The 23,112-nt window shown below is 43.5% G+C and overlaps 1 protein-coding gene across 1 annotated transcript in view; it reads right to left on the bottom strand.

Annotated features, from left to right (window-relative positions):
- Positions 1–10,946: 10,946 nt before the first annotated feature.
- The window catches only part of LOC112226593 (potassium/sodium hyperpolarization-activated cyclic nucleotide-gated channel 2-like), a 64,547-nt gene continuing 52,381 nt past the window's right edge, over positions 10,947–23,112 (bottom strand). The window contains exons 5-8 of the mRNA XM_024391023.2: positions 15,826–15,972; positions 15,509–15,749; positions 15,041–15,205; positions 10,947–13,503 (exon numbers count right to left, since the gene is read on the bottom strand). Coding sequence (XP_024246791.1) covers positions 12,428–13,503; positions 15,041–15,205; positions 15,509–15,749; positions 15,826–15,972 — 1,629 coding nt within the window. The 3' untranslated portion in view covers positions 10,947–12,427. The remainder of the gene's footprint in view (positions 13,504–15,040; positions 15,206–15,508; positions 15,750–15,825; positions 15,973–23,112) is intronic.

The raw sequence follows: 23,112 nt of genomic DNA, 5'->3' as shown, positions 1-23,112 counted from the left end.
TGCTGCAAGGAGGCAGAGTCATTATATCATTTATTTTGGTTCTGTCCATATGTAGCAGAGCTAACGTTGCAGATAGCAATACTGTGTGATTTGAAAAGTCATAGTCAATTGATCAATAATACAATAACTATTTTAGCAAAAATGTTTATCTTTAACTTAAAACCTGTAGAAACTATAAGAATAGAAAGGTTCAGTACCTCTGTGAAGCATCCCAGCACAGTTGAAAAATACATGGCAAATAAAAATCCAATTTGGATAGTGTTAAGAGATCGATGGGAGGGTTGAATGGAGCTGAAGGGTGGGACTAGTAACAACAAGATAACCAATGTAAAGCATACAGGGTCTGTAATGTATACAGGTTCAGAACTTTTGTGAAATAGCACAGCTACAAATCTTTGGCAAATAGAAATCAAACTGGATTGACATCAGAAATAGAGGAAGGCCAGGACAAACATTTTTATTTTATATATAACTATTGTAAAATAGATTGTGTCTATAAATTGTGTATAGTATGTATAAGCTGGAAGTAGATGCCTAAGTGTTATTGTTTATTAGTTTACTCCAATTGGGGGAGGGGTGGTAGGGTTTGCAGGGAATAATAAATGAAGGTATTTGTTTTTTTAAAGTGTGTATATATGTATATATACTGTATGTGTGTATGTATGAATGTTATATATATATGTGGGTATGTATATATATATATGTGGGTATGTGTATGTATATTTATAGATGATGCAGACAATTACATTGATGGAAGCAACAATCTATCCACAATATTAAAGCTGATCCACCCCCTAATATTACATTTTTTAAATTAAAATACCACATTACCACATAGGTAGGCATAATTATGAAGGGCTATTGAGGTGACCATATTACTGCCACACCGGCGGTCGGCCAGGAGTTCATGAATATTTCTGGGTGTCACGACTTCTGCCGAAGTCGTTGCCTCTCCTTGTTCGGGCGGTGCTCGGCGCTCGACGTCACCGGTCTTCTAGCCATCATTGATCCATTTTTCATTTTCCATTGGTTTTGTCTTGTCTTCCCACACACCTGTTTTCAATCCCATTCATTACCTGTTGTGTATTTAACCCTCTGTTTCCCCTCATGTCTTTGTCAGAGATTGTTTATTGTCAGCGTAGTGTTTTGTTGTATAGGTGCGCGACGGGTCATCGTACCCATATTTGTTTATGTTCTTTTTCCTGTTTAGTGTTATGGAGCATGTTACTATGACATTATTAAAAGACTCCATTTTACACTCCGTTTGACTCTCCTGCGCCTGACTTCCCTGCCACCTATACACATATGCCTGACACTGGGTCGTAAATGGGAAGTGTTTACCAGTTTGCTAAAGCAGGAAAATAATCCTCCAGCGACAGGAAGTGTCAATTATTATGTGGGTTAAAATTCATTGATCTTTTTTGTAGGGGTTGATATGTTTTACTTTAGGGCAAATCAAGTCTGACATTTTTAAGTGGAAATTACTAACTTTAGAAGCCTTTTTAAACATTGAATACACTACAAGTTTGCAGGAAAAATGTAATCAACCAAAGAGTGATCAAATTAAGATCATATCTGTACATACTGTACGCTGTGAGATGGGATGGAAGGCATTTATGTGCTGTGTTTGCCCACTTAGCTAAAGCCTAATTGTATAAGCCCTGGATTTCACGACTGTGAATACAGATATGCATCTGTTGGTCACAGATACCTTAACAAAAAGGGGTGTGGATCAGAAACAAGTCAGTATCAGGTGTGTCCACTATTTGTCTCATGCAGCGCAACATCTCCTTCGCAGACTGTTGATTCTGCAATCTGGAATGTTGTCCCACTCCTCTTCAATGGCTGTGCAAAGTTGCAGGATATTGGCTGGAACTGGAGAATGCTGTTGTACACGTCGATCCAGAGCATCCCAAACATGCTCAATGGGTGATATGTCTGGTGAGTATACAGGCCACGGAAGAACTGGGACATTTTCAGCTTCCAGCAATTGTGTACATATCCTTGTGACATGGGGCCGTGCATTATCATGCTGAAACATACGGTGATGGATGAATGGCACGACAATGGGCCTCAGGATCTTGTTATGGTATCTCTGTGCATTCAAATTGCCATCGATAAAATGTAATTGTGTTCGTTGTCTGTAGCTTATGCCTGCCCATACCATAAACCCACCACCGCCATGGGCCACTCGTTCACAACTTTGACATCAGCAAACCGCTTGCCCACACGACACCATACACATGGTCTGCGGCTGTGAGGCTGGTTGGACATACTGTGAAATTCTCTAGCGCAAGGTACACCTGTGTAATGATCATGCTGTTTAATCAGCGTCTTGATATGCCACACCTGTCAGGTGGATGGATTACCTTGGCAAAGGAGAAACGCTCACTAACAGGGATGTAAACAAATTTGTGCACAACATTTTAGAGAAATCAGATTTTTGTGCATATGGAAAATTTCAGGGATCTTTTTTTTCAGCTCATGAAACATGGGACCAACACTTTACATGTTGCATTTATACTTTTGTTCAGTGTAAAAACAAAGTCATTTAAATTCCAAATTAAACTCACTCAACTGAGTAAAGGGTTCATTCTGGCCATGAACAACTTATAGATTTTTCCATAAGAGAAACAAACCATGAAGACAGCACAGCACTAAGATTATTTGCACACATCTCATCAGTCCCCATCTGCCAGGAGGCTGTCCCCTGGCTCCAGTGTGTTGTGCAAGTACCCTCCTCCCATTGGAGCTGTGTTTATTACAGTAACAGAACACTTGACCCTGTTCACCACCCCTTACAGATGTCCCACTCCACAGAAGCATTTAAAGGGATGTTTTACTATGGTGATTATGTAGGACCAGTATGTGTAATGTATCCTGGCTTTGGCTTTTCATTTTGATCATTCCATAAGGATTTAGTGATTACATGTCTTGGTTCATAATGACAAACAAATTCAATTTGTATAACATTTTAATTGAGCTTCCTTTTTCCTTCATGAGAGGCTGAATATGGTTAATCCAGTAGATACAACATTTTATGATGCATCATGAAAAGGGGTTGTAAAGTCATGATCATATGTTGTGTAATGATATAGTCCTACTCATGCATAGGGTGATCTTTAACATTAGTTTTGATTGGGTTGCAAAAGCGTTGTCTTTGTGCATGTACTGCATTATATATATCAATAAGAACATCACTGTTATTGTTATTGAACTGTGGACTGATTGGCAGTCCTTGGAGGTCAGTTGGAGGGAATAACCAGTTGAGTAGATAAAGAAAGATACATATATACATCAACAGAGGAGGACATGAACCCACCTAATTATTCCAGGGAGATCTATTGGTGCAGTCGGGCGAGAGCTAACCATCCTGACCTAACTAGAGAGATTCTGGGGAGTAGGTAGGGAGAGGGGGAGTGTACCAATAAACCCTTCGCTAAGCCCGTCCCAGAATGTTGGACAACCAATCACAGCACTCCGGTGGATAGCAACTGTCGCTAACCAAGCTCGTGTCCAACGCCACTTTGACAAGCTTCAGTTTCAAGCGCATGGAAGACAATAAGGGGAAAGAGTTTTAAGGGGACACATTTTTATTTTATAATTGTTTAAATGGCTAAATAATTTAACAGTTCTTCAGCAGTACTGTGACTATGATTTATGAAATGCAGAGCCTATTGATTAAGTATTTTTCTAATCTGAAATTATACCTTTTTGTATTGTTTGCTATCTGATTAACTAGCTCTTAGTCTCTTTGACCACCGTTAAACATGTTGCTAAAGCTAGCTAGCCAGACAGTTAATATAACTTGTTTTCTCTAAATGTATGTTAGCTAGCCAATAAGTTTCAAGGTTTAATGTCACGTGCACAAGTACAGTGAAATGCATTTCTTGCAATCTCCAAAACCCAACAATGTAGTAAGACGTTGGCTAAATTATGAATAAAACTCATCTGCTTCGACATCAGTATATACGATTTGAGAACCCTAGTCAGCTCTGAATGTGGTTAGTAGCCTTGAATGCATGCTGACAGTGCATTCAAAGCCATAGTGGCAAGGCACACTACAAACTTCCTTTTACCAGGATCCCGTGAAGCAATTGGAATGACAGTCTACCACAACATACCCGAGTCTCCTGATCTGCAAGGGGTAGCCTGTGTTTCATTTTGTTGTGTGAGTTTGAGATATTGTGAGGGGCTTTCTCCAGTAGTTTAAATGGGGAATTGAGCTTCCTGGGAAAATGTTGATCAAGGTAGCAACAGTAACCAAGGGTTCAGGGCTTAGAAAAGGGTAAATTAGTTCCAAAATAAACAAAGAGAGAGAAGTTGCTGTTAGGTGCCTCACAAAGCCAGGAGACTAGAAGGGGATGGATGGGGATACCAGTTAGTGACTAAATACGCAAATTCCCCTCTGGAGGGAAACAGCCAGGGGGTGTAAAGTGAGAATGGTGATATAATTAATGGAAGTAGGCCAGCAGGACATCCAGGGACACTGTAGAGGACTACCAACAAAGAGGAAAGGAAAGGGAAGGAATTCCACTTCTGTACAAATCCCGGTAAAGCTATACACACAATGTATGTCTTCATTCACATTATAAAACAGATTTATGAGAAATTATGCTGCAAGGAATGGTTCTTCATAATTGAGTGCCCCTGTTATTATCTCCCTAGTCTCTCTCTCTGCTCCACCCTGGATCGCTGCACTCTGTGTCCTGAGAGGTGTGGTGGAGCTGGGTCGGGGAGGAAGGGAGGGAGGGGAGAGAGGAATGGTGGTAAAGGGGAAACACAGAGGGGTAGAAGAAGAGAAGGGAGAAATGAGAGAGAAAGAGAGAAACGGTGGAAAAGGGATAGAGGGTAAAGAGGAGAAGAGAGATAGTTGGGAGAGGGGGAGAGAGAGAAAGCGAGAGAGACAGAGAGGGTGGGAGCTGTGCTGTAGCTGCTCCTGGGCCGCGCCAGAGGAGTGTGTCCTTGGGCTGCCCTCGTCTCTGACGCATTGCATGAACAAACATACACATACACACATTCACTCGTTTCTTCACACACACACGCACACACGTGTTAGGAGGCTCCCAGACTCAGACACCTCATCAGGGATGCAGAAGAGCCCCTGTCTGCAGAGATAGAGGGATTTAAAAAATGAGAGGTAGATCTTGTATCCAGGGTGGAGAGAGAGAAAAAGACAGCACCCTGTATGATTAATTGGGCTTGTGTTTGTTGCTTCTGTTTTGTAACAACAAGGGACAACATCAATGCAGTTATCTGTCCAGGCATCTAAAGAATGTGAGTCCTTGTGGACCTATATATTTGTACTGTGGTGGTTATCTTCAAAAACATTTGTTTCACATGGATGGTCTTAAGTACAAACACCTACACTATTTGACTAAATGTGCCTGTGTGTGTCTTCCACTGGTATTCATAAAAACTCATTTGGATCCTGTTAGCCTGTATAGATCATCTCCCCCTCCCCCTCTTCATGCAGAAGTAGACTACATTATTTTCCTTGTGAAATATCTGAAAAACACATTTTGTGAGGTGTGTATCATTGTCAGAATCAATCTTGTCAGGTATACCACGAACTCGAACACACGAATCAATGAAGGGACATGACTCGTGAATATGCCAATGCGCTCATCTTTTTATTGCACAACACTGAATTGTTTGGTTAGGGACAATTTAACAACATTGCCACTGATCGACAGACCAGCTTAATGAGAGACTAGAGCCTGGCTCTGTGTTCTGGATGAGCTGGAGGGCAGCTGTGTAACCTGTCCCAAAGACACCTTTAGGGCCTCCTACCCCTATGCACTTATGTTCATCTGAAAGTACTGGGTAGGTGGAACTATTATGGTGGAAGTTCCATCAGCCTATCAAAGGACAAGGAGGAGCTATTACCACATTGAGTAAACCTATCCACTCCTTGCAGATATAGAGTACAGGAAGTATGTAGGAGTAGGGGTTAAGGGTCAGTTTGAGATTGGACAGTTAGATATCAGCTCAGACAGAGTACAGTATGGAGTTCAGTGAAGCGTTAAAGTACTTCAACCTTTACAGACCCAAACACAAGCTGGATCTACGACAACCTCTATAGGGGCGACAAACACTGAGTGACAATGATCTGAGAAATCAACCTTTTCAGTGCCAGAATAGGATAAAACCCATAGCGGCTGAAATATAGTATCTACTTGAGTTCTGAGAACCTTTGTACTATAGCCACTGTTAGGAACGCTGGCTACAATGCAGTAGAATGTATTTTGTCCAAAATAAACAACTTTTTTTCAGATGCCAACTCTGTCGGTGTCTGTTTTTGCTTGAGGTGGGCTAGCAGACCTAGCTGGTGTTCTCAAGTGGGACCAACAGTGTAGAAGGAAAGGCACAGGTACACACAAACACAGTCACACACATTATACAGAGAGTCCTGAAGCGGAGAGAAGGCTTAGATAAGCAGGCTACGGTAACTACAACACTAAGGTATAATATTTGTTAGACTAGATGGCGTTTTAAATCATTGTAGTTGGTTACACAGCAATGTCTAGATTTGAAGGTCCCACGAGGAATTATTAACCAAACGTGTCCTTTAGGTTAGAAGCAAATGCATTGGCTTGTCAAACAGACAGACATAAAGACCATGATTCAAGCAGCTTTGCACTGCTGTTGGTCCCCTGGTCTTCAGATATACATTTTGGGGGTTAATTTTCAATTGAATGATTCTAGATTTTTGGGGTTCAATTTTGAGTTCAGTTGTCCACACAAACTGTTTGTTGACTGAGGTGATATCTAGACTGCATAAATTTCACAAAAAGACTGTTTGACGTCACCCTCTCATTGTACAAAATGCTTTGGTGACACCAGATTGTAGTAAAAATGTAACAATGTGCCCCCACAACTCTGTGTATAACACACATACAGTAGATGAGAACAGAGTACAGCGCACATGGTGTTTGAAGGCTCAAACCAACAAAAATGTGCAATTTTGTGTTTCCCAAATCAGGGAAAATTATATATACTGACATTATAATTTTAATTCAGCAGTACTCGTCTTTAGCTAACATTTGTACATATATTGCAAGTTGAAAATAAACACATTTGCATTTTTACAGGCACGTACATACCACAAAAATAGACTATGTGGAAACTAGATATACTAGGCACAAGGTATACACAGTCCATGTGCTTTGGGGCAAATGGTAAAAAACAACAACAAAAAACAAACAAACAAACAAAGAAGGACACTTCTCAAAACAGAAACAGAGAATACCCTGATTTGCTAAGACATTACTACCAAGACATTTAGTACCCTTAATATCTGATATGGAAAAAAATAGATTTTAAACTAAGATAATCGTCTCTCAATAATCGTCAGTCGATTTCAAGCATGCATGGGGAATCTAATTTTTATTCCATTGGAAGTCTCTTTTTTTATGGAGAATGAAGTAACAATAAATTAAAAATAACATTTGACTTAAAACATGCAAAACAGTGTCTCGTGCATGATATAACAGATGCCAGGGATTCAAGAAAAAGGTAACCAAATTCACTGAGGTGTCGTCATTCATTGATAAAATGTTATGCTGGATGCATGGGAACTCTTGCAATGAAACAGAGATGATATTGACTGAACAAAGCAGGGTTTTTTCTCTCTCTCTGTCCCTTTCTCTTTCACTGACTGTGGACACAAATCCTTACAAATAATATCAGCACAGTCCTTATTGCAGCTTTATAGGGCAAACTCTGGTATTATCACATACTAGGATTAGGTAAGAGGACCAATTGATTGCACTGAAACAGCATTGAAGCATCAACAGGTATTCACTTATTTGGACTTAACTCATTCATCATTCTATTGGCATTTTGGCATGTATCTTTCCCATGGGAGAAAACAACAAAACATTATATTAATATGTTGGGGACTATGATCTGACTTAAAATATGTGACTTGACAGTCAAAAAATTATCGTCTTAGGATAAGCTTTTGAACTGTGGCTTAGAATGTACTGAAAATATAACTAATACACATTGTTATCAAATGATCCAGAATGTATATGAAAATGAAGCTTTTACATAAATTAGTGAAGCCCTTGGAAATTCACATTCACTATTATTTTCCATAGTTAATTTTTCAATATCTAAAATGGCCTCCTACACCTGTAAGTTAGGAGATCAAAACAAAAGTGTCAATAGGGCTTTGCTTAGAACTTCTGCATTCTATTTCAACATATAACTTATTAATTATCCTATATCCTGTGTGTTTGGTGCAATTATAATCAGAATTCAAGGCCAACTTGATGCAAAATGAAAACAAGTTGATTACAAGAACATAAACAAACTGTACCTACAACAAACAAATAGTAAACCAATCACGTATCATTAAAACGATATATCTTTCCGGAAAGGTAGCGAACCTGAGTGAAATGTCCATCATCATGATTTAACAGCTTTGCTCTCGATCGATAAAGTTCAAAGCTTCAAAAGCCAGTTTTTTGCACATTGAGCCAGTTGCCAAATTTCTCCCAGATTTGTCCACAGACATTATTAGTTTTTTAAAAGTTTTTTTTTTAACCTTTATTTAACCAGATGTGATCATTCTAAGAGACTGAAGCAGTGATTTGTCCTTTGCTTAAAACATCGTAATGTGACACAATATGCTTTAATGCTGAACTCAACTTTGCTGTGTTGCTTTGAACCAAAGGGTTGGATCTCAGTGACAAACTGGAAATGGTTTCAACTCTCTATGCTACAGTACATCCAATAAATAAAAAGTGTATTCTCTCATCATAGAACAGGGAACAGGGTAACATACAGAACACACCCAAACGAGAGAAGCATCAAACCTAAGAAACATCACACAAACACATACAGCAAAATCTCCCTTCGCATCGTCACCCGTAATCATTTCAGTCCTTGTATTTACATGGCAGTTTATTTCTGATTAGCTGTCTTCCCCCTCATATGGCATACATTCAGCAAGAGAAGGCTTGAAGCACACCAGGGTTAGAATAACTTAAATATTTATCTTCAAAGTCACAACCCGCCACAGCCTTGAATTGATGAATTATTGAGGAATAAATTCTTGTCGTACAGACATTCGTGGAGTTTTGGACTCGAAGGAGCTGCTCTTGCTCAATATACTGTACATACAACACCAAACTCACACAGGTGAAGATATACTTTTCTTTTTCCTCTGCCCCACCCCATTTCCCATTGGCATGCATTCTGTCGATTAGTTAGTCTTGCTTTACAACGTACAATATTACTTTAAAATGTCATTTAAAATGACAGTTTGGGGACTTGTTTTCCATAACTCCATTCTGAAATCCGCAGGTGACCTTGAACAGGTTTGAAACCAGTCTGCCTCATTTGATCCACAAAAAAACTACATCCACTCACTTCCTGTGATATTTTAGGTTAATAAGGTAACAATATGGTCGCTGGACTACAATATCTCAACTAGTGAAGCCACGGCAGCTGCTGATTCTTTAAGGTTTCACAGTAAAAAAAAAAAACATATACACTATATATATGTATACAGTACCAGTCCAAAATTTGGACACACCTACTCATTCAAGGGTTTTTCTTTATTTGTACTATTTTCTACATTATAGAATAATAGTGAAGACATCAAAACTATGAAATAACACATATGGAATGTAGTAACCAAAAAAGTGTTAAACAAATCAAATATAACCACACATGCGGAGATAATCCATTCACCTACTCTGCGTCTCACAAAGACACGGCGGTTGGAAACAAAAATCTCAAATTTCTTTGCAGCAATTCGACCATGAAGGCCTGATTCGTGCAGTCTCTGAACAGTTGATGTTGAGATGTGTATGTTACTTGAACTCTGTGAATCAGCCATTTCTGAGGCTGGTAACTCTAATGAACATATCCTCTGCAGCAGAGGTAAACTCTGGGTTTTCCTTTCCTGTGGTGGTCCTCATCATAGCGCTTGATGGTCTTTGTAACATTAATGTCTTCAAGTAATGATGAACTGTCATTTCCCTTTGCTTATTTGAGCTGTTCTTGCCATAATATGGACTTGGTCTTTTACCAAATAAGGCTATATTCTGTATACCACCTCTACCTTGTCACAACACAGCTAACACATTAAGAAGGAATGAAATTCCACTAATTCACTTTTAACAAGGCACACCTGTTAATTGAATTGCATTCCAGGTGACTACCACATGAAGCTGGTTGAGAGAATTCCAAGAGTGTGCAAGCTGTCATAAATGCAAACGGTGGCTACTTTGAAGAATCTCAAATCTCAAATATATTTAGATTTGTTTAACACTTTTTTGGTTACTACGTGATTCCATATGTGTTATTTCATACTGTCGAAGTCTTCACTATTATTCTAAAATGTAAGAAAATAGTCAAAATAAAGAAAAACCTTTTAATGGGTGGGTGTGTCCAAACTTTTGACTGGTACTGTATATGGCCAGTTGATTTGGTACACCCATCTAGTACAGAGTCAGACCCTGCTTTGCCTCCAGGACAGCCTGAATTCTTCAGTGCAAGAAAACATTGCTCAATTTGTATCAAGCGACCTAACATGTGCCAGGAAAAAATTCCCCTCTCCATTACACCACTGCCACCCGCCTGTACCATTTACGCTAGGCAAAATGGGGCCATGGATTTATGCTGCTTAGCCAAATCCTGACTCTGCCATCAGCATGACGCAATAGAATTCGTCGGACCAGGCAATGTTTTTCCAGTCCTCAATATTGTCCAGTGTTGGTGATCGCATGCCCACTGTTTATAGCTGATAGGACTGGAACCCAGCGTGGTCATCTGCTGCAATAGCCCATCCGTGACAAGAACCGACGAGTTGTGCTTTCCGAGATGCCATTCTGCACACCACTGTTGTACTGCACTGCTATATGCCTGTTTGTGGCCCGCCTGTTTGTGGCCCGCCTGTTAGCTTGCACGATTCTTGGCATTCTCCTTCGACCTCTCATCAACGAGCTGTTTTTGCCCACAGGACTGCCGCTGACTGGATGTTTTTTATTTGTCACAGCATTCTCTGTAAAAACCTGGACACTGCCGTGCCATGAAAAGCCACACTCAAGGTAGCTTAGGTAACTTGTGTTGCCTATTCTAACATTCAATCAAACAGTAACTGAATGCCTCGATGGCTGTCTGCCTGCTTTATATAACAAGGCCATGTGACTCACTGTCTGTAGGAGCGAACCATTTTGGTGAACAGGGTGGTGTACCTAAGATACTGGCCACTGAGTGTTTATACATATAGGCGGGGTAAGTGTATTACAGAATTATATTGCATGTATTAATCAATAAACCTGGATGAAAACAAGCAAGTATACAGTTTGGGTTGTTTGCGATGGTACTTTTTGATAAAGCGCTGACAATTTACCACCATTTTTGCCTCCAGTGTCACGATATGTATATTTCTGCCAACATGACAAGTGGATATCTTCCCAGACACATTTAGCTGAACAGAAAAGCTGTGAAATATTGCCTGTGCCATTGCCAGCAAATCCAACCAACCAGGCCTGACAAGGCAGTGTAAAGAAATGAGTACACATGTCAGCTCTCTTGGAAAAACAGAATGGAACCAAAAACATGCATACCACACACTCTCTCACACACACACACACACACACACACACACACACACACACACACACACACACACACACACACACACACACACACACACACACACAAACCAAATTTATGGCTTCTAAACTTGGAATCAAGGCAGTTAAATAAATGGCATTTTCTTCTGGATCTCTTTTTTAGTTGATACAGACACAACCAAACTTTGTGTTCAAGCTCAACTTTGGTTTAGAATAGATACAATGAAGATATTATCGTTCGGTCATTTGTTTACTATTTCAACTATTTACATATCGATGTAAGATCGACCAGCGGTCTAAAACACTATTTTAAACAATGTGAAGAGCAATGTATTTATTTTTGCTACGACAGCGTATACAGAAAAAAAGGACACCCAAAAACACGTTCTGAAAGCGTAAAATGTCATCATTGTCCTTTGATTCAAGTCCCTGATTTTTCGTTTTTAAGTCCAGCTCCTGCTAGATTGCACTGTATGGATTCTACACAGTATGCAACAGTTTCTTTCTCGATATCTTTACAGTAAAGACAGCAATATAGGTGTTTGGAAGCAGTGTAAGGGGTGCTATGCTACTAAGAATAAAGGTGCTGGCACAGTAGAACAGTCCAGTCTAACCTTTGTTAAACTAATTTAATTGTTTGGACTCACACGAGTCACAGAGTTCCTCTTTCCTCTTTGTTGACTCTGACCGACACACAAGACATTCTTTATGAATGACTGACAATGTGGCCCGTATTCTGTCGGCCATGTCGGTAAGGAAGCCAACCTGTCATTCAGACAGAGTTTTAGATTCACCTACGTAAAGGCCTCTATCCTACACCTGTCATAGGGTCACAAGTTAGAAGACAGCCGGCTCCGGGCTGAGTCTAACTCCGGTAGGCTATCGATCAAATCCTTGTTGGGGACCCCAGAGTCCGGGATCCCCGACCCAGCTGCCACCACAGCCGCCCCCATCCCGGGTGCTCCCGGGGGAGGAGTAGAGGCGAAAGCCACACGTTGTGGAGCTCCCGTGGGTCTTCCCTCAACCTGGACCCCCACCCCGGAGGGCCCCGGCTGGCTAGGGTGAGTGGGCTGAGGAGGGCCGATGGAGGTGGAGGAGGCATGGGTGGATGGGTGGGTGGATTGGGGAGGGCTGGGGGTGACAGCAGGGGTTCCTTCCTGAGGGAGGGAGAGCTGGGAGGAGGAGAGGGCACGGGCGTCTTGGCTCAGGGTGCCCGAGTGGAGGGAGTGGGTGCTCTTGTGCAAGGAGGGCCTCTGGATGGTGTGTGTGGGACTGGGAACATGGTGCTGCACCAGGGACAGCTGAGACCCAGAGGGCCCTGCTCCTCCCATGTACTGGAATGTCCGTCCCTGGTGCGTCAGAGGGCTCTGGACTGTTGGGCTGGAGATAGCCGACCCAAACGCCCCTGTTGCTTGAGCCATCTGGGGTGGCTGGGACTGGAGAGGGGATGCAGAGACTGGGCTCTGAGACAGGCTATGGACCACCTGAAACCTCCGCAACATGCGGGGGGACTGCAGCGTCCCTGACCCCGAACCAGACGCCATCCCCAGCCCCATCGGACCTGGCCCCATCGGCCCAGTCCCCATACCCATCGGCATACCCATCAGCCCCATCCCTGGCATCCCCATTCCCCCCATCGGCCCCATCCCCTGGGGGCAGAAGCTCATGGCCACAGCCTGCTGGAGGCTGGCGAGGGCCCCAGCCCCGGAAGGGCCTGCAGGGGAGAACATGCCCCCGGGGACAGAGGAAGTCATGGACATGGTGCGGGGTCTCTGGAGGTCCACCAGTTTGACCATCTCACGGTCGTACTTGACGATCTCCTGGATCATCTCATTCTCATGGTTGTTGAAGACGCCGGAGTTGAGGTCGTGCTGCACTTTGTGCATCAGAATGGTGTTCTTCTTGCCTGTGATGAAGGGAGGAGGGGGAGAATAGTAGAACATGATGAGGTAGAGGAAAGAGGAGAAGTAGGGGTAACAAATTAAGAGATAAGGGGGAGGGGATCACAGACAGCATATTCTGACCTTCAAACTTGGTATATTTTGGGGCAAGAAGCAATGCACAAGGGAAATACTGAAAACAAGAGGGTCATAGTGTCACTTTATCAATTAACACTGTCCTATAGTGTGCTGAAGCCACAGCATTACTCAACTGACTGCCTGGGATAGAGATCTTATTTATAGATTAGTTTGCATCTGCTATTTCTTGGAGGGAGTAAAACATAAAAAGATAGAACATAAAGGTAAAATAAAAAAACATTGATATCAATACGTAACATTAGGATCGAATATGAAGTATCAATATAGATAGTGTCATATTTCAAGCCTTGTTTTTGTCCTCTTCCAGCTTGTGAAAATAACAGGTGGATCCACTTAATAAATCTGTACCAGGTCTCGATTATTTGGAACACTGATGTATCTGGCAAACAGTGGGGACTGCAGCATCTGTGGCAAGGTTATTATAGTAAACTATAACTGAAACTAAAAATAAAACTAATCATGAAAAAACTATTTAGTAAACTGAAATAAAATAATTTACAAACCCGTTTGAAAAATGAAAACTATACTGAAACTGAAATTGAATTTGAACTAAAATTAAAATAAAAAACATGACAATCATTACATTTTTTTTTTTAATGGCTTGTGCATAACAATCACTAGCTATCACCAGCTAACATGGAAAAAATCATCTAGGTAGCCAACTTGATTCTTCTTACATGTACTACTAGTTTTAAAAAAATATTAAAAAGCATTGGAGAGTTTCCTTCAACCATATTTTTTGTAGCAGTCTCAGCAATATTCCTTTTAAAATCAAGTCACAATGGAATTGACTTTATAATTTAAACCTGACCTAGAACCTGACCCATCATCACCTTATGTATTACTGCATCTCAGTGGCAAGAAGTAACACAAAAAAATCTATACAAAACAATGCCTCACACGCATGCTTTCTATCCTTAACACTAAGACTTAAACTGGAATGAAGTAATATAAAAAACAAAATATAAATATTTTGATATAACTAAAACTGAATAAAGAGATCATAGCAGATCAGGTCTGAAAACAAACAAAACAAAACAAACAATTTCAAAAACGGATGCAAATAAAAAACAAATATAATAACATATATTAACCTTTATATATAACATATATAACATATGAACCTTTACCTGTGGAACCACCTGGGTACCATTAGCATGAAAACTGCTATCACACAGGTAGTTTCTTTCTCTCTTTTAAGCGAGAGAAGAAGTACAACTAAGGTCTTATTTAACTACTTTAAAATTCATCCTTCCTTCCTCCCGTAGTTATCACTGATCTAACACAAATGGATGGTGAAAGCAACGATTCCACAGCTTTCATAGATCCAGTAATGTCAGACCAGTGATTACTTTGAGGAAGGACGCAAGCAAGGTGCATTGGGCCCAGAGCTCTCTTCAGTACCTATGCGGTCCAGTCGGTCAATGGCCACTGTCTCAAAGGCCCGTCTCATCATGGGGTATTCCTCCAGAACCTCATTGAAGTTGTCCACAGACAGGGAGTAGAGACGACAGTATGTCTCCGCTCTAACACTGGCAGTACGCCGGCCACGTGTCAGCAAACAGATCTCTGGAAAAGGGAAACAGGGTCAGGAGACACAGAGATAGAGCAACATGTGGCAGAGATACAATATAATAATGTTATATTTAATTATGTTTCAAATATACTGTAGAAACCACACTGCATCTGTTCAACTACCAGCCATCAGCCGTCTTACACTTCCAAAAAAGTACCCCAACACACAAAGCACTTCATCATTTGAGAACATGGTAATAGAGTACAAAGATGTAAGGCAAAACACAGGAGGCACTAAATATGAATTGTTTGCTGAATTATATTTAATTCTGTGTGTGTTGTGGTTCAGGCCCATACCTCCAAAGTAGGAGCCATCAGAGAGCTTCATTCCCAGGGTTCCCTTAGTGATGACATTACAGACTCCATGCTGGATAAAGTACATCTTCTTGCCGATGGTGCCCTCTCTGATAATGTAATCACGGGGCTGGAAGACCTCGAAGCGGAGCATGATCAACATGGCTGTCACAAAGTTGGGCTCTGCGTTGGCGAACAGTGGCATGGATGCCACCAGTTTACGGCAGTTGAAATTGACAATTTCCTTAAGATAGACATAGTTTGTTAGTAATGTTTGTGTGCATGTTTGTGCATGTACAGGCAGGGACTAAGGGACTTACCTCTCTGAGTGGTTCATTCAGCTCTTCCAGGATGCTCTCTTCATCAAACATCTTCCCCTGGTACCGGTGCTCGTAATAATCATGGATTTTCTGTCGGAAGTCAGCCGGCAGCTTGTGGAAGGACATATACTGCTCCACTTGTTTGTACTGTAGAGATAAAGAGAGAGGGATAGGAGGAGAGAGATTGAAAGAGTGAATAAAGTAGTGACGTCACTTACACTACCTCAAAGTCAACACAGAGCTTAAACTTCCACCATTCGATTTTAAAATGACTGGATATTTCTATGTCTGGCCTGATATGGTTCTCAATCAGAGGCAGGTGTTAGTCATTGTCTCTGATTGGGAACCATATTTAGGTAGCCTGGGTTTCACTGTGTGTTGGTGGGTGATTGTTCCGGTCTCTGTGTTTGCACCAGATAGGGCTGTTTTGGTTTTTGCACATTTCTTGTTTTGTTAGTTTATTCATGTATAGAGTCTTTATAAATTAAACATGAATAGAAACCACGCTGCATTTTGGTCCTCCGATCCTTCTCGCCTCTCCTCTTCTGATGAAGAGGAGGACAACCATTACAGAATCACCCACCACAACAGGACCAAGCGGCGTGGTAACGGGCAACAGCGGCGCAAAGAGGAATGGACATGGGACGATGTATTGGACGGCAAGGGTTGCTACACATGGGAGGAGATCCTGGCGGGAAAGGATCGCCTTCCATAGGAACAGGTGGAGGCAGCTAGGAGAGCAGAGGCAGCCGGAGAGAGGAGCCGGCGATATGAGGGAACACGGCTGGCAAGGAAGCCCGAGAGGCAGCCCCAAACATTTATTGGGGGGGGGCACACAGGAACTATGGCGAAGCCAGGTAGGAGACCTGAGCCAACTTCCTGTGCTTATTACCGGGGGGCGAGAGAGACCGGGCAGGCACCGTGTTATGCTGTGAAGCGCACGGTGTCCCCAGTGCGGGTGCATAGCCCGGTGCGGTACATTCCAGCTCCGCGTATCGGCCGGGCTAGAGTGGGCATCGAGCCAAGTGCCATGAAGCCGGCTCTACGCATCTGGTCTCCTGTGCGTCTCCTTGGGCCGGCTTACATGGCACCAGCCTTGCGCACGGTGTCCCCGGTTCGCCTGCATAGCCCAGTGCGGGCTATTCCACCTCGCCAAACTGGCAGGGCGACTGGGACCATTCAACCGGGTAAGGTTGGGCAGGCTCGGTGCTCAAGAGCTCCAGTGCGCCTGCACTATTCGGTCTATCCGGTACCACCTCCACGCACCAGCCCTCCGGTGGCAGCCCCCCGCACCAGGCTGTCTCTCTGTCTCATCCTTACAGGTGCTGCCGCCTGTCCAGTGCTGCCTGAGCCTTCCTCCTCTCCAGCGTTGCCGGAGTCTCCCGCCTCTCCGGCGCTGCTATAGCCTTCCTCCTCTCTAGCGCTGCCAGAGCCTTCCTCCTCTCCAGCGCAGCCGGAGTCTCCCGCCTGTTCGGCGCTACCAGAGCTCCCGCCCCTCAGTCCAGAGGCGCCAGAGCTACTCAGTCCAGCGCTGCCAGAGCCATCTGAGCCTCCCGTCTGCCCAGCGCCATCTGAGCCACCCGTCTGCCCAGCGCCATCTGAGCCACCCGTCTGCCCAGCGCCGCCTGAGCCACCCGTCTGCCCAGCCCCGCCTGAGCCACCCGTCTGCCCAGCGCCGCCTGAGCCACCCGTCTGCCCAGCGCCGCCTGAGCCACCCGTCTGCCCAGCGCCGCCTGAGCCACCCGTCTGCCCAGCGCCGCCTGAGCCACCCGTCTGCCCAGCGCCGCCTGAGCCACCCGTCTGCCCAGCGCCGCCTGAGCCACCCGTCTGCCCAGCGCCGCCAGTGCCGCCAGTCAGCCAGGGGCCGCCAGTGCCGCCAGTCAGCCAGGGGCCGCCAGTGCCGCCAGTCAGCCAGGGGCCGCCAGAGCCCCTCAGCCCAGAGCCGCCAGAGCCCCTCAGCCCAGAGCCGCCAGAGCCCCTCAGCCAAGAGCCCCTGCCCCTCAGCCAAGAGCCCCTGCCCCTCAGGCCCGAGCTGCCGCCCCTCTGTCCCGAGCTGCCGCCCCTCTGTCCCGAGCTGCCGCCCCTCTGTCCCGAGCTGCCGCCCCTCTGTCCCGAGCTGCCCCTCAGTCCAGTGGGGTCATTAAGTAGGGTCGCCGTGGCTAGGAGGCCACGGAAGCGGACAAGGTGGGGGACTAAGACTACGGTGAAGTGGGGGCCACGTCCAGCACCAGAGCCGCCACCGCGGACAGATGCCCACCCAGACCCTCCCCAATAGGTTCAGGTTTTGCAGCCGGAGTCCGCACCTTGGGGGGGGTACTGTCACACCCTGACCATAGTTTGCTTTGTATGTTTCTATGTTTTGATTGGTCAGGGTGTGATCTGAGTGGGCATTCTATGTTGGATGTCTTGCTTGTCTATTTCTATGTCTGGCCTGATATGGTTCTCAATCAGAGGCAGGTGTTAGTCATTGTCTCTGATTGGGAACCATATTTAGGTAGCCTGGGTTTCACTGTGTGTTGGTGGGTGATTGTTCCGGTCTCTGTGTTTGCACCAGATAGGGCTGTTTTGGTTTTTGCACATTTCTTGTTTTGTTAGTTAATTCATGTATAGAGTCTTTAAAAATTAAACATGAATAGAAACCACGCTGCATTTTGGTCCGCCTCTCCTTCACCACAAGAAAGCCGTTACACATACCAAGCTTTTTTAGTCTAGGACTAGTGCTTTTTATACTAGGACTAGACTTAATCTGTGTCTGGGAAACCAGAGCAGACCAACTCTAAATCAATGAAGTGTATCAGGTGGTGTATAACTGGCAACCCTCCTCAGGATGCCAGCCTGGCAGTCAGGAAGAAATTGATGGAGTTGTAAAAGCTGTAGAGCTCTAAGAGAGAGAGAGATTACTCTTATGTCAGGCCCTGTGCAATTCAGCCATCTCACAAACATACCACTCCACCCAGCACTCATAAAGCCTTCACAAACATAACACAGGCTTGGATCTTAACCGGCACTGACACACTAAAACACACACCCCACAAACATACTTTTTTCCTTCCCTTTTGTCTCAAACCATTAAAGATTCACAAAAACAGAATCTAATTCATCATTTAGGAACCAAACAGAAAACAAAATATTCTCTTCAGCAGAAGACGCTGGCAACCAATAATATTGTCAGCAAACTGTTAGACATTTGTCCTATTATCCCCCCTAGCAGGAGGACAAGCATAAATGTAGTCACTCTTTTTGTTAACATGACATGGGTGTGGGTGTGTGTGTGTGTGGGGGGGGGGTTAACCTTGATATCTGCAAAAGGAGCCAGGGCCCTTAGAAACACTTACAGGGCCTCCTTTTAAGGTCAAGTAATAGAGCGTTAATAACTGCCTTATTCATAATCTATTAACGATCTATTACTAAACGGTAGTACCATAAAGGTTTACCAAACCCTGTTTGACCCTGCTCTGGTTTCTACCATATCAAGTAACTGAACAGCTATCTAACTCTAACAAGCTCAGTTGAATAATTAAAATGCAAAATAAAGAAGTGAAATCTCCCATCGGTGAGGAAAGCTCTGCTCCTCTAAATGATGGCGTTACGTAAATGAGACACTTCAGATGTGTAAGTGCTGCTGCTCTCTGACAGGCAGGCGGGGTGCTGAACTGAAGGTGTGGTGGCGTAGGTGTTGCTGAGAGAAACAGCCCAGGACCTAATGGTGATGCTGACAGGCTAACCATCACAACAACTGGTCCTGGTGAGGATGCCTGAGACACATAGGGCTCTGGTCAAATAAAGGGAATCGGGTGCCATTTCAGATGCAGCCAGTGTTCCCATACTTGGTGAGAACATAGAAATGGAATAGCAAGAACAGTATAGTTCTATCATACATACCAGTAGTCATATTCTTTACATGATCTCTGTAATACCACCCCAAATATGGATTATACCAAGAAAACATGATGTTCAATTGAATAGTGGTATCCCATGGTGCTTAAAATGTCAATTGGATGAGTATTTTAAGTGGCTAATGGTACTTAAATACCCACCCCATACTACTACTCCTTGGCTCAGTTGATCATAAGAGGCAATTTATGCTTGATTGGAAAATGTGGTCGTAGGTGCCGTATGACGCAATTACAGAGCCTCCAGAGGCACGCAGAGGCCAAATCGAGCACAGTACCACATCGCTGTGCGCTGTAACAATGCAGAGGGCTCCGTATAGCTCCGCATTGACATGATTGGTTGACGGTAGGTGAGGGCAGGAGGTCCTGTATAATCACAAACTCACTTCCTTCACAACAGCTCTGCGCTGCTCGGCGAAGCGCAAGAAGTATGAATGCCCTGACTTATGCAGAGGCCATATCACCGTAAATGCTGCACGACCAATGCAGACATTGGATTGACCATGCAGCGCCTTATTTCTCTCTGCCCTCTCTGATTGGTGGATGATGATAGAGGTCAGAGGTCAAACCAGACTCAACGGATTTAGACTCTTTTAAATACAGCAGAATGAGTCAGCAGAGCAACATCTGTTTGGCTGCTGATTGGCTAAAATAGCTGCGGTTTAAAAACATGCCTTTGAACCTGACAGTTCTCTAATGTGATTGAGAAATGAGACAAAGGGTTAGCCTATATGTCACAGCACCCGGAGGGGGACTGACAAATATCCAAAGACGGTCGAAATGGCGTTCATTTTCTGTGTGTCACTTTGATGGGCATCTACAGTGGATTCGTAAAGTATTCAGACCCTTTGACTTTTTCCACATTTTGTTACGTTACAGCCTTATTCTAAAATGGATTAAATAGTTTTTTCCCCTCATCAATACACCATAATGCCAAAGCAAAAACTGTTTTTTAGAAATTTGACCAAATCTATTAAAATTGGAAAATGGAAATAACCCATTTACATAAGTATTCAGACCCTTTACTCAGTATTTTATTGAAACACCTTTGGCAGCGATTACAGCCTTGAGTCTTTTTGGGTATGACGCTACAAGCTTGGCACACCTGTATTTGGGGAGTTACTCCCATTCTTCTCTGCAGGTCCTCTCAAGCTCTGTCTGGTTGGAAGGGGAGCGTCGCTGCACATCCATTTTTAGGTCTCCCCAGAGATGTTAGATCTGGTTCAAGTCCGCGATCTGGCTGGGCCACTCAAGGACATTCAGAGACTTATCCCAATGCCACTCCTGCGTTGTCTTGCTTCGTTGTATGCTTAGGGTCATTGTACTGTTGGAAGGTGAACCTCTGCCCCAGTTTGAGGTCATGAGCACTCTGGAGCAGCTTTCTGTCAAGGATCTCGTTGTACTTTGCACCGTTCATCTTTCCATCAATCCTTACTAGTCTCCCAGTCCCTGCCGCTGAAAACATCCCCACATTCAACCTTGGTTTCATCAGACCAGAGAATTTTGTTTCTCATGGTCTGAGCGTTCTTTAGGTGCCTTTTGGCAAACTCCAAGCAGGCTGTCATGTGCCTTTTACTGAGGAGTGGCTTCCGTCTGGCCACTCTACCATAAAGGCCACAGAGGAACTCTGGAGCTCTGTCAGAATGACAATCGGGTTCTTGGTCACCTCCCTGACCAAGGCCCCTCTCCCCTGATTGCTCAGTTTGGCCGGCGGCCAGCTCTAGGAAGAGTCTTGGTGGTTCCAAACTTCTTCCATTTAAGAATAATGTAGGTCACTTCGTTCTTGGGGACCTTCAATGCTGCAGACATTTCCTCAGATCTATGCCTTGACACAATCCTGTCTCGGATCTCTACGGACAATTCCTTCAACCTCATTGCTTGGTTTTTGCTCTGACATGCACTGTCAACATTGGGACCTTATATAGACAGGTGTGTCTCTTTCCAAATCATGTTCAATCAATTTAATTTCCCACAGGTGGACTCCAATCAAGTTGTAGAAACGTCTCAAGGATAATCAATGGAAACAGGATGCACCTGAGCTCAATTTTGAGTCTCATAGCAAAGGGTCTGAATGCGTATATAAATAAGGTATTTCTGTTTTGAATTTCTTATAAGTTTGCTAACATTTCTAAAAACCTGTTTTTGCTTTGTCATTATGGGGAATATTGTATAAATTGATGAGGGAAAAATGTAATTCAATCCATTTTAGAATAAGGCTGTACCGTAACAAAAATGTGGAAAAAGTCAAGAGGTCTGAATACTCTGTAAGCTGCAGCAAAACAGTGTGAGAGAGGACATCTTGATATGGTCTCAACATTGGCTTTCATGGATTTCTATTTAGCACTTGGTGGTGCAATGATTCTCCTTTCACTGTTGACAGCAAGATGGGGGATATTCTACCACTTTCACATCTACCCAGGGGTATACAATGTGGTACAAATTGTGTGACATTGTTTATACCTTACAGTAAAACATAAAAAAACATCTTCCAATCTTCCTTTTCCAATGGAAATAGATGGAAATAGTTGTGTCAAATCCATTCATCACACATTATCTTGAAGCTGAACTCAACTCTCATGTCTGCTTCAGTGACATCAGTTACATGTACTTTAATTAAAGCTTTTTAATCTCAAACCCGCCCAATGGCCTCCCCTCTTCCCTTTCCTCTACCCTGGATTCTCGCTCCCCACCATGAGGAATTCTAATTTTGGTTCAGCGCGGACAGCCTTTCAGATGTATAACTAATTAATCCATTCCAGCCTAAATCGCTTCATTATAATATATCTAGCAGAGAGAGAGGCTGATGACAGCCAAGTCAAAGCCTGTCTCCCTGTCCCCCATCCTGGCAGAGGAGATTTGAGCAGTGGGTAAAACAACACACTTTAGGTTGTCAGAAACATTAAAATCACCACAGCTGCGTTATAATTTGATTTTTAAGAAATCAGAAGAGGAAAATAACACAGATTCACACTGAGAGACCTAATGACCACAGGATGGTTGTCTGTGCAAGTATTTTCCTCCGTTGAATAGCTGAATTGTCACGCCCTGACCATAGTTTGCTTTGTATGTTTATATGTTTTGTTTGGTCAGGGTGTGATCTGAGTGGGCATTCTATGTTGTATGTCTAGTTTGTCTGTTTCTGTGTTTGGCCTGATATGGTTCTCAATCAGGGGCAGGTGTTAGTCATTGTCTCTGATTGGGAACCATATTTAGGTCGCCTGTTTTGTCATTGTGGGTTGTGGGTGATTGTCTGTGTGTAGTTGCCTGTGTAAGCACTCGTTGTCATAGCGTCACGTTCGTTTTGTTGTTTTTGTTTAAGTGTTCTTTGTGTTTTTCGTCATTCAATAAAATAATGGATTCACACCACGCTGCGCTTTGGTCCCCTCCATACGAC

Source organism: Oncorhynchus tshawytscha, linkage group LG28 (assembly GCF_018296145.1).
Source record: "Oncorhynchus tshawytscha isolate Ot180627B linkage group LG28, Otsh_v2.0, whole genome shotgun sequence".
NCBI lineage: Eukaryota > Metazoa > Chordata > Actinopteri > Salmoniformes > Salmonidae > Oncorhynchus > Oncorhynchus tshawytscha.
Note: the sequence above shows the minus strand (reverse complement) of the source record. Positions and strands in the feature narration are given on the sequence as shown.